Source organism: Chiroxiphia lanceolata, chromosome 11 (assembly GCF_009829145.1).
Source record: "Chiroxiphia lanceolata isolate bChiLan1 chromosome 11, bChiLan1.pri, whole genome shotgun sequence".
NCBI classification, from domain to species: Eukaryota; Metazoa; Chordata; class Aves; order Passeriformes; family Pipridae; genus Chiroxiphia; species Chiroxiphia lanceolata.
In genome coordinates, this window is record NC_045647.1 from 4,565,565 (window position 1) to 4,577,736 (window position 12,172).

Here is a 12,172-nt window from a genome sequence, read left to right on the forward strand (position 1 = left end):
TTTTTTTTTCCAGGGGGTGTAATTGCAAATAGGGAATGGAAAGCTCCGTCCTCTCACAAGCCAATACAGCTATGAATGCTTAAACCCAGATGTAAATGATGTTAAATTTCCCTTGGTGGAATCAGGGTAATACCTATCAGAAAGCACAATATTTAAAAAAAAAAAAGTAATTGCAAATAATGTAAATGTGCAGAACATTTTGGAAGAAGTGAGCATGTTGTGCAATGTATAAAAACGTTAATCATGTCTCTTCATGGATTTGTTTGTGTCCTTGGCAGGCTTCAATGGCTGAGAACAGTATACCTCTATACACTACTGCTTCCATGGGAAATCCCACTCTGGGCAATTTAGCCAGTGCGATGAGGGAAGAGCTCAATGGTGCAATGGAGCATACGAACAGTAACGGGAGTGACAGCAGTCCAGGACGTTCCCCTATGCAAGCGATGTGAGTACGGCACAGGCGCACGCCTGGTCCAGGTGTTGTCTTACCATCTGCTCAAGTGTTGACTCTGGAGACCTTCCTGGTTCTTTCCCGAGGTTCATGGATGTAGCAGCAAGACCAGACCTCTCCATCTGAGGACATGATTGGGGTGATTAGAACATAAAAGAGCCATTTACCGGTTTCCACATAAAACTGATCAGCTCAACCCAGCCTAACAAGCACACGGGGCTGTAAATCGTTCACTTGTTTACAATTCTCTTCTTTAAACCTTGCAAAACCTCATGGGCAACTATGTTTCTTGGAGAAAAAAATGTGCTTTCTCTCCCCTTCGGTCCACGCGATGAGCACGGCCGGTGGGGCAGAGCTGGGAAATGGGCTTGTTTGGCGGGTCCGAAAAAAACCACTGAACGCACAACGGTCTTGCTAAGCATTAACGTGAAGGTCCGTGTGATTTATAGATTGCTCTTAAAATATCAAAAGGAGAATTAATAGGGGCATTATAGCAACAGACGGCAGCGTAATGAGTGTGCCTATAACCACATGAAGTGACGGGGGCTCGCTGTCCCTGCTCACTGCGAGCAGCACCCGGGCAGCGAGCTGGCGCAGGAAAGGGTAAGGCAGGAAGGGTGTGATGCCCCGATGGGTGTGTGCAGTATTTATGGGGTGATGGAGTGAGTTTGCAAAGCTGTAAACTCCCCCCTCCCCTCAGCTTACACACGGGGTAATTGGCGGCTGGTGAGGAAACCAGAGTTTATAAGTCCTGTCGTTCTCCCAAAGCTCGGCAGAGCAGTTGGATACCTGTGAGTGACCGTGCACAGGAGCTGCACTGCCTGTCTTCCCCCTGCTCCTTAAAACAGGCTGTAAAATTACTGGCTGCCTTGCCATGGCTCACATTACACATTAAAAAGGGAACTAATTTGTAGTCTTTTACTTCAAAGTAATTTGAATAAGGGATTTACAAAAGTAAGTCTAAATCAAAAAGTAGAAAAAACATTAACCTAATACCATGGTAGTAATTAGTTGTGAAACTAATTAGCATTTAATGGCAAAAAAGTTTCCCACCTGCATAATGTGTTGTCAGAGGGGAGGGGGCACGAAGGAATCTGAGGCTCTGGATACTTTGATATTGCAGCATTTTAAATCAGTGCACAAAGTGCTTTGAAAAAAAATCTTTAAAGATGGCAACATTCATTTTTAATTAATAATTAATTTAAACATTGTCTTTTACCATTTACTTCAAAACATTCAAATAATGTGTTTAGCTTTTCCAGTGATTGTTTGTGCAGTATTAATTATCTCTCCCACAGTAACGTTGCATGACACACTTTCCGTCTCTCACAGACGGATTCATCTCGAGGCAGTTTTAGTCACAATTCGTTATCCTCTGCCCGTGACCACGCAGGGCCGGCGTGAAGGAGGAGTGGAGGGACATGGCTTCTCTCCAGAAACAAGACTTCTCCCAAGGGTTTCTCCTGGCCTAACAGACAGGGATGAATGTTTATGATGTTGCGTTAATCCAAGTAATTATTTTTTTGCAAGTTCAAGGCTAGTGCAGTTCATGCACTTCTCATTTCACCTAAGGTTTCCTTGTCTTTGAAGAGACTGTGAGGAGGGAAAAATAACTGAGTTGAAACAGGCTAGGACATCTTCCAGAACTGTGCATAGCCGTGGCCTTTGTTGCACTTAATAATCATCTCTTAGCACATTGATACCAAGGTGAGGGGCACAGAACAAATACTGGAGAGAGAGGAGGTCGGGGGGAGTGATGCCTCATTTTCATTATACACCAGAAAATCCAATTTTCTGTTGTAATATGGAAATGATTGTTTCCTGAGTGTTTTCATTTTCTCAGAATTGATAATATATGTGTTCTCTGCTGAACATTTCTTTTTGCTTAAGTAAAATGTGGCTGGGTGATGTTCCAATACCAGCCTCGGAGCTTCCCCATTATAATGGTGTTTCTAAGTAGTTTGAAGGGATCTAAAGCCAGAGCACCATTCAACTGTCACGGAGTTTTCCCTGTTCACTAAACAAAATCACAAGTCAACAGCAAATTTCCAGACACTATGAAACCTTTAATTTTTCATGCTCCTGCTTTGTTAACAACATTTTCATTTTTTTTCTCAGAACAGATTTCCTTGTCATAATGCAAATTATTTTTTAAACAATTTCAGTATATTAGAAGGAGTCAAGCTTTAAACTTTATTGTAAGGTTTAAAGGACCTTGTTAACATGACAGCTAAGAAGTCTAACACTTTAGCTGAAGTCTTATTACCACTCATTCGTTTCCTTTTTATGACACATTGAACCACAGCTAGGGTGGGTTTTTTTCCCTTCTCTCTCCCTCCTTTTGAAACACTAGAAAGTAGTCGCATAATTACAGCTTGGGGACATAACACTTTCATCCTGATATGCTCCAAAGGTAGCCACAAAGCAAACTACTCCATGCTGTGTGCACCACCAGAACTCAGTGGCTTTAAACAACAGTCAGCTTTATTAAAAACTCCTCTGTTCCCAGAGTGGACAAACAAAAGAATTACTCAGATGTGAAAAGAAGGGGAATCTGTGTTCAGCAAGGTTATTTATTGTTAACCCCTTCTGGAGTCTTGGGCATCTACTTAAAAGGAATGTGCTGAATTTCTGCTGCTATAAAAACAGAAACGGGAAACCCTTTCTTTTCTTTTCCTTATTCCCCCCACCGCTTTCTTTTTTTCTTTTTTACTAACCCAGCATTTGCCTTTTCTGTAATTCATCAGACTGAATTCTTTAGTCTCTAAAGGAAGTTTTCAACCTTCCCCAATTTGGGGGTTTGGTGAGGTGGTACATAGAGATTCAGACTTACTTGAGAGGATACAAAAATCTCCCTTTGCCTTTGAGATTATTTAAGCTTATTTATTTCTGTTGCTCAGAAATGTTTGAGCAAAATCACAGATTTGTGAAGGTTTCTTCCTCACATGCCATTTTGTGGTTACAGCTGACAGAGTACACAAGGAGCTGAATTTTTTGGTGTTGTTTTCCTTGCAGCTCTCTCCCTGGGGGGGTGCATTCCCCAGATAGCCTTGTCATTTGGGGGATAGAGGTTTGGCCAAGCTCGCTGTCTGATGTTTGTGCAACACGTGAAGTGCAGGAGGAGGATGGTGTGGCTCTGCTCCCTGTGGCTTTGTCTCACCTGGGGTCGAGCAGCCCTTTTCATAACTTGGTGCTTGCTTCTCACACTTCAGGTTTTGTTTTTTGACTTCTGGGAATCACACCAAACCTCAAAGAGAACCTCAGTTAAAACCACCTGCTTTCACCTGCTTTCATAACAAAACCAGAAGAGAGGCAGAGTTTGCTTTGGAAAGATTTGGGGACTTTAAAATGAGCTTTCACAGATTTTGGATGGTTGTGAATGCAGTGAGCACCTGTCTTAACAGCTGGCACCTGAGGTGGTGGGGATGTGTTGGGGCACTGGGCAGCCTTTGGAGGAACTCCAGTCCATGTGCCAAGGCCACCTCCCCTGCACGTGATATGTGCTCTCCTCTGCCCTTTGAAAATTTCCCATCTGTGTTTTCAAAAATAGTACTTTAAAAAAATAAATCAGCCCAGCAACAGCATCAAAACCAGAAAGCAAAAAAGCAAGACTTTGACATTAAAACAGCAGTAAAAAAGATCACTGCCATAAAGGCCGTGAAGCACAGGCTTTATCAGGCTCTCTGTGCAGCCACTCTTTCCCTGTTTTTCTTCTGGTTTTCATTTCATGTTTTCTCCCAAGTGAGGGGCCCCACAGCCTATTCATAATGTAAGTTTTTCAAGTTGCAGATAGTCAGCATGGTTTAATGTTTGCTGGGACCACGAGATGCAGGGAGGGATAGCACATGAACACCTCTGACATGACAGTCTGCTTGCAAGATATATGCTTATGCCACTTCTTAACCTCTAATACTTTCATTGTCTCCTCCCAGTCTTTTTTTTACCTCTCCTTTTTCACTAGTTAGGTCTAAACTGTATGAGCAATGCTCTCTGTGTAATTTTTGCAAAAACTCTGTGACATGCAGAGTTCCCTCTTTGCTCCCAGATATGTGTTGATAGGACACATACAAGTGAATTTGAAGGGAAAAGACATGTGTACATGGACACTGCATCACGTCTCCCCACCGTTCCTTTGTTGGATGAGTCAGAAGGTGCAGTTAATACTTAAGTATTGATCCAGCACTTTACAACTCAAGAAGTTGAAACATGCAGGGACTTGAAAGGCATTCGCAGCTCACGTTAGAAATGTCTGTAGTCAGCAAGTTAGATACTTCCTAAACTGATCCAGGCTCAAACAGAAATAAATAAATAGGGTACAAGGGTACAACTGGCTCACTCAGAGTAGACAGAATTACCTTTGGTTTGTCCGTGGATGCTGAGTACATTTTCTCTGTGCAGTGATTTATCCTCGCTGTCTGTGCATGCAGCAGAGTACAAACAGTGTTGTCCTTCTTATCCACACAAAACATAAAATACAGTGCAGCTATTTTAAATCATTCATTTTAAAACAAAGCTGTTCAAGCATAGAAAAAGTTCTTACATGGAAGGTTTGTGCTTCAGGTTGTGTTTCCATGTTGCCTACGTGAAAGGGTTAAATCAGCCTGCACAGCATAAAAACGAGTCTTGGAGGTGGATATCAACTCAATGAGAGACAGAGTGGGACTTGAACTCATTAACACTTTATTTTAAGGGATTGCCTACAACATCAATTATTTAGGAAGCAAACAGGGTCTCCATCGCTGTGTCACATTATTAATACTTGGTAATGTCAATAAAATCCTGCTTTCCTATAAAGTCCCACCAACAAGACACTATTGACTCACATGGCTATTTTACATTTCAAAAGCTGCCTAACAAAAAAAAAAAGGAAGAGAGAGTTTAAAAAAAGGTAATTTGTATTTGTATAGGATTTGTTGTAAATATGATTTACGAACAACATTTTTCAATTGTTATCGTACCCGTTTTGAATGACCAAGCCCCATTCCCCTGCGGGTTATTCATGTGCTTTTCTGTAATGAGAAATTTGGCAGATCTCATCTCTTTAGTACATCCTTGTGCCCACCGTGAGCTGGGGATCATGTTCTGCCTTGTTTACAGCTGACAGTGTTATTATTCTCGTTAGGACTGTGCTTTCTTATCATATTGTTGTGTTGAGCGAGCCTTTTCCTCTCTGTTTGTGTTTCCTGGCAGGGCTTTTCTTCCCTTATTGACAGTTTGTAAAAATATGCATTAATTTGGAGTTTAAAGCATGTATCATGGTGTCTCTTTGCTGTGTTTGCTTGAAGTTGATTAATGATAGAACCTCACTTGGGGTCGTCCTCTGGAGAGTTGTCTCACAGGTTCTGCATGTTAACGAGAGACGCTGCACACACAGCGAGCGATGATTAGCCCAGCCTGGCGGGCTGGCAGGCCGCTGCTTTCCCATCCGGATGCTTATTCCGCTTATTTATCCAAAGATCATATTAACTTAATGTGTCAGCTGAGAGCGTTTTCTCTCGATCCCAAGACGGAAACCCTATCGAGGTGCTCCTCCCAGAGTGTTTTCCCGGGGAAGCTGAGTGCTGCCCGCCTGGCGTAGCCTTCATAGAATCTTAGAGTCATTAAGCTTGGAAAAGGGCTCTTAAGATCATCAAGTCCAGCCATTAACCCAGCACTGCCAAGCCCACCCCTAAAAACCATGTCCCTAAGTGCCACATCCATGTGTTTTCTTAACACTTCCATGGATAGTGACTGCACCACTGCCCTGGGCAGCCTGTTCCAATGTTTGACCACTCTTTCAGTGAGGAAATTTTTCTTAATATCCAATCTAAAGCTCCCCTGGTGCAACTTGAGGCTATTTACTCTTGTTCAGTCAATGGATACCTGGGAGAAAGTGCTTTGCTTGGCTTCCATGGCCAGTGCAGAAGTTAAGGGACTCCTTCTTGGTGACCTGGAGCTCTTAGACTGGTCCCACCCAGCCTGAAACCCCTGAACCACCTTTCTCCCCAGCCTACTGTCAAAACCATTTTTTAACAAGCAGTTTGCTGATTGACCATCTCTTTGTTTTCCCAGGCACCCCGTGCATGTCAAAGAAGAACCATTAGACCCAGATGAAAATGAAGGCCCTCTATCCTTAGTGACAACAGCCAACCACAGTCCAGATTTCGATCACGACAGAGATTATGAAGATGAACCTGTAAATGAGGACATAGAATGAGTATGTCTGACATCGTTACCCTGAGAATGAAGATTGGAAGAACACGTCAAACTTAGCTGTGAAATCTCTCCATTATTGTACAGTCTGGAGAATTCTCAGTCCACTTTGACAACTATGAAATATGTTAACTCTTAGTGCCATCAAGTATCCCATTTGGGAGTATTTTTGATTTTTCTACTTTTTGTTGAAAAAAGGAATTTGTACTCTGTGCATTGGATGGACTTGTTTGGTACTTGGGATTTTCCTCTCTTACAGTCAACATCAGTGTTGTAAATTTGCTAAACTGATTCACTTGCATTTAGCAGCCAGCTGTGGACTGCAGGTCCTGCCAATTTTGGACACTTGAGGACATCAAACTGAGCATGTACACCTGAACTGCAGATCAAGTCTTTGCCCAGATTTTAAGGATTCCAATGGACAACATATTTGCACAGTACTGCATGTTGATTATCACTGCCTTTACTCCATTTTTTTTTTGTTTGTTTTTTGGTTGGTTTCTTTTTTTTTTTTTTTTTTGCTTCCATTTGGGATGGGGAAGGCCTGTGTGTGCACGTGTGTGGGTATGTGTGTGTGCGTGTGAGCGTGTATATCGGGGAGGGGTTCAAAGAAAAAATTATCCCAAACTTTTTAATGTATTGCTTTTATTCCCCCGCCCCACTTCTCCTCTACCATTTTAAGTTCTGACCTCAGGCCTCATCTGGGCCCAGGGCCTCTCGGAGGCTTCAACGTTTTCTGTACTTTGTGATGAATGTTAATAGGTGTTTTTATTATACGAAGCTGAATGTCATTGAATTGTTTGTAGTTTTTTCTGTCATTCATTCCAGTTTCCTTCAGATGCCACCATGTTTTCTTTATCTATGGAAAACATTCCATTTCGGTGTCTCCTTTTTTGTTGTTGTTGTTTTTTGAAAAGGTCCCAAATGCTGCACGATACATGTGGAAGGGTTGTCCAACGGAGAGAGAGGAACGAAGTACTGCAAGAATGAGAATGAATGACAGATGAACATAGAAACACTGTAGGAAGCAACACAGATTCATTCCACAAAGCAGTATTTTTAATATATTTTTGTTTTGTTTGGGTTTTTTGATTTCTTTTCCTTTTTTTTTTTGGCAGCAACGGTGAATATTAGCAAATGCCACAAAACTGAACAGCACAAAGAAATATATGCAGCACCAACAGAGTTCACTTTTAGTAGAGAATGAATAGTACAGTGGCAGGTTCTCGGTTGTTAAACACGAGTTCTTAATGGGTCAACAAATCTTTCTGGAATATCTGAGATTACCGAGATGGGCACCTATACATTTATTATTACAATCTTTTTTTTTTTTTTTTTTTTTAGTATTTTTGCATTTGCATTTGCAAATAGTGGTTGGAAAGATGACTTCATTAAATTGTTATTGTATGTGGGTGATGTTTCACGGTTAAACATCAGTTCAGGATTGCTTGGTGGCATTAATCTGTTTGAATACAAATTAGATTTCAGATTGAACTTGTTACGGGAGTTAATAAGGACGGAGCCCCACTAATGCTAAAGTGTTAATTTTCAGCTGTGCAAATCCAGTACTGCAGTTACGATTGTTATGCAATATTACACCAGCCAGTATGGAAACCTCGCCGTAGGAGACGGGAGAGCCAGGAGAGAATTCGCGCCGGGGCTTGTTAGGGCAAAACTGGCAAAGCTCTGCGAAGCAAACACGACATACAAAATCTGTTGTGATAGGTCAGTAAACCTCGGTCACCAAACACCTACACGTTTGCATTCTGCAACCACTTTTCTGTCACTCATTTATTTATGTAGGACTGTAGCTTTTTTTTTTTTTTTTTTATTATTATTTCAAAAAGCCTTTCAGAGCTTAATTTATATTCTTCTTTGAACCTTTTTTTTTTCCTAAAATTACCAAAGATATTACACAAAGGTAAATTATGTTCTCTGTTATATGCTTTATCTTATGAAGCCAAATATCCTCTTATTGTTGATCAAAGGAGGTTGAAGAATTTAGAGGGAAATGACAAGATGTGGGCTATTGCTAACCTGAGAGGGAAACTGCTCCTTTATTCTAGAAAATTTAGAAGGCCAAGTAGATGTCTGAACCAAAGTTGTTACTTTTTATTTGCAATTCTTTACAGTGACCAAAATGAAAGTCTGTAAAGAGGAATCGAGGAGAGCTTTTGAGGCTAAAACTAGAAATCAGTGTTACTGGTGGAGCTACGAGAAGGGAGCTGGAGAAAGCAAAGACAGTTATTTCACGGAAAATTAGAGTATCAGATAAAGGAGACAGTTTAATAAAACACAGAAGAGAACAGAAAAGCTCCCACAATTTAACTGGACGACATAATAGTATTTCTAGAATTAAAAGAAATAATTTTTTGGTCTTTGGTTCTACAGATTGTGTGCCACTTCTGTTCCGGGACTGTGCTGGGATGACTGCTTTAATTTTGGTTGATCTTGGCACATTTGCTCAGTTTTGTTTAGTTTTTGGTCAGCATTTTTCATAAGGAAATAACACTCCTGTCCACTCATAAGCTTTGGTACAAGAAATTTTATTGGCAGTTACTTTTATAAACCTCAACTCTGCTTTCTGTTTCAAAAAGACAAGGAAAAAAAAAAAAAAAGAAAAAAAGGGCAGTCTGTGGTCATTTGGAAACATATTTTTTTTTTTTTTTATTGGTTTAAATTATATCCAGGCAGCTTCGTGACGTGCCGGCGGTAGCCAGACAGGGATCATGAGAATTGAGCCCTGTGCTTCTAAACTGAGTGGTTTGCTGGTTAGTTCGGTATTCAGAAGGGGGATAAAAATCTGGTAGATTAGTTCATTCTCAGCATGTGTAGCTAGACATGAGTAAAGATAACAGCATGAGAAACTGTTAGTACGCATACCTCAGTCCAAACTGTTAGGGAATGAGTAAATAAAAAATACATTTCACTCAGTTGCACTTAGTTGTATGTCTTGCATGCTTAGTCTAAAGACTGTAGCAAAAATTAAAAAAAATAAAAAAAGAGAAAAAGAAATAAAAAATTAGAGTTTAACATATCTGGCAGGTGTTGCAGCCTTGCAGAAGAACCAACTGAAAATCTCAGGCTTTACATCAAGCAAACTTCACTATGATTTTTACAATTCTGATTCTGTATCCCTTTGGATATACAGTTGCTTCTTTAGGGAGGGGTTTATTATGTTGTACATATATATCCCACTGTGTCTGTGTGAGCCTTTGTCTTTTGGGGGGAGGGTGGGGAGGGAGGAAAAGGTGGAAAGGTCCTTTTTTTAGATATCATTCCTCAAAAGGAATAAATGCAGACCTGTTTGTCAAAACACCTTTTGCTTTTTGTGCAACTGCTTTATATTAACTATACTAAAAAAAATAGCTTTGAAAAAAAAAAACTACTGTATGTAATGGAATTGCAGAATACGCTGCACATGTATTTTATTTAGTTATCCTTGCTTTAAGAATATTGGATGACATTTGCTGACATGTGGGAGAAAATCCCTGACTTTTTTTTTCAGCTTTTAAATTGTAACATAGTTGACAGATTTTTTTTTTCTCCTGTTATCATTGATCGAAGCATTTTTGTACAGTTTTTGTGTTTAAGCTGGTTTTTTTGATACTTTCCCACCCCTTCTGTTATCTTACCACTGCCTTTTCTGGCTGTCTTAAACAAAGTTCATATATTTGAAAGGAAAAAAAAAAATTGTTTAAAAAAAAAAATGTTTTTCTCCTGCTGCAGTAAATATTTTGCATGATGAATTCCAGGGTCACACTTTCAAAGTTTATCAGTGAAGTAGTGATTAATAATGGGGAGTGTCAAACTATTGAACTTTTTGTATAAAAAAACAAAAAAAAAACTTTACAAGGTGCCAAGATGTAAAGACAATTTGTTACATGTTTTTTTTCTCAAAGAAAAGCGTACATTATGAAAGTAGTACCATGTATCAGGTAAATCGCTGTCAGGAATGAGAGTCAAAGCCTTCCTTGTCCACAAAAAAAAAAAAAAGTTTGTAAATGTAAAACCTGTTAGGTTTCTGCATTCAACTAGAAGTGAAATGAAAAAAAAAAAATAAATAAAATAAAAATCAAGGCTTATGTAGAACAAGTGACCACAAAAAAAAAATGACCTTTTTTTGATTCTCACTCGCAAGAGTCCCGCTGCAGGTCCTGCACCTCCCCTCCCCTGGAGCTCAGCTTCAGGAAGAGACCGGGGCAGGGATGCTGGTTCTACAAATATTGCAGATCATTAGATATTTTATATATACACATACATAAATATATATATATATAAAGTTTTTTAAAATAATTTTGAACTATTGTAGTTTTCAGATCGCCAATAATCTCACGTTCATTATAGCATGGGAGAAAAAAAAAAACCAAACGTGTTTAAACTCTTTTGGAATCCTTTGGTACCTTTGGTTAATGAACTCAGAGTGATTTTTTTAGATGTTTCAGAAGTCATTTAGTATTCTAGTCTTGCGAGGTGAATTTGCAGTTCAGGACTGCATTTTAATGGGCCCAGAACAGGCAACCAAGTATCTTCTACCCATAAGCCTTGATGAAAATGGTACAGTCCAGACTGTTAGCATGGTGCTTCGTGTGTATGTGCTGCCAGTAACAAGATTTTTTTTTTTTTTTTGATAAGGCATAAAAGAAACTCATTCCTTACATCAACTGTAATTCCATCATTCCATGTCTGTTGATACAGACAATAAAAAATGTTGTGTAGTCAGTACTAATTACTGACATTATAGCATTCTCAAATGCAATAAAAATGCTGGTTGTTCACACTGGTAATGCGAGTTGCCATGTCCGAAGTTCTTGTTTTGTTGTTCCCCCTCCCAGTGACCCTGGTGTCACATCCCATGGCCCCAGTGCTGATCCATGGAGCAGCTGGTTACTCCTCACCCATGTCCCAGCACGTTCATGGACAGTCTCATGGTGTCCCCAACCACATCTGAGTACAAGACACTTTAATGGGGGTTTCATGGTCAGTCTGGACAAGGCAGTTGGTTGAGGCTTGAGCACAGGAAGCCACTGGAAGGAAGACACTGTCATTGAAAGAATTCATCCACTTTTCCAAGAAAGTCCATCACTTTTATCCATTGGGGTCCCAGGGAGTTGATAACTTGTTTTCTCATCGGATTCTGCTTCAAATCATGAAGGAGGGGGTTTGAGGCCTCATCCTGCACCTCTTTCCCAGTGCAGTGCTGTAACAGGAACGGCACTGCTGGCTTTGGTAGGAAGGGTTGGGATCACACATTGCACCCCTCTCAAAAGGGGTTTTTGTAGGGTCAGTCCCATGGTGCACAAAACCATGGGGAGCAAGGTCCCAAGTCGCGCTATCACCCGAGACAAACTTTGAAGGAAAAACCCATCTTCTTTATCTTTAGCATAAGCACACATTTATTTTCTTCATCAAGTTTTATAAAGAAAAATAAAATGTTTAATAACTAGCATTAGCAGCAAACTGAAATTTCAGAGGAGAGATTTTTCATGAATAATTCATTAAAATTTCACATCTGCAAGATTAGTCATC

At 40.1% G+C, this 12,172-nt stretch overlaps 1 protein-coding gene across 33 annotated transcripts in view; it reads left to right on the forward strand.

The window, feature by feature from the left end:
- The window catches only part of FOXP1 (forkhead box P1), a 382,430-nt gene extending 371,000 nt beyond the window's left edge, over positions 1-11,430 (forward strand). For 21 of the 33 annotated variants that reach the window (XM_032699414.1, XM_032699408.1, XM_032699405.1 and 18 more), the window contains 2 exons: positions 279-445; positions 6,503-6,647. In XM_032699414.1, coding sequence (XP_032555305.1) covers positions 279-445; positions 6,503-6,647 — 312 coding nt within the window. Of the gene's footprint in view, positions 1-278; positions 446-6,502 lie in introns of all 33 variants that reach the window. The other 12 variants (XM_032699429.1, XM_032699432.1, XM_032699428.1 and 9 more) reach the window with 1 other exon arrangement.
- The last annotated feature ends 742 nt before the right edge of the window (positions 11,431-12,172 follow it).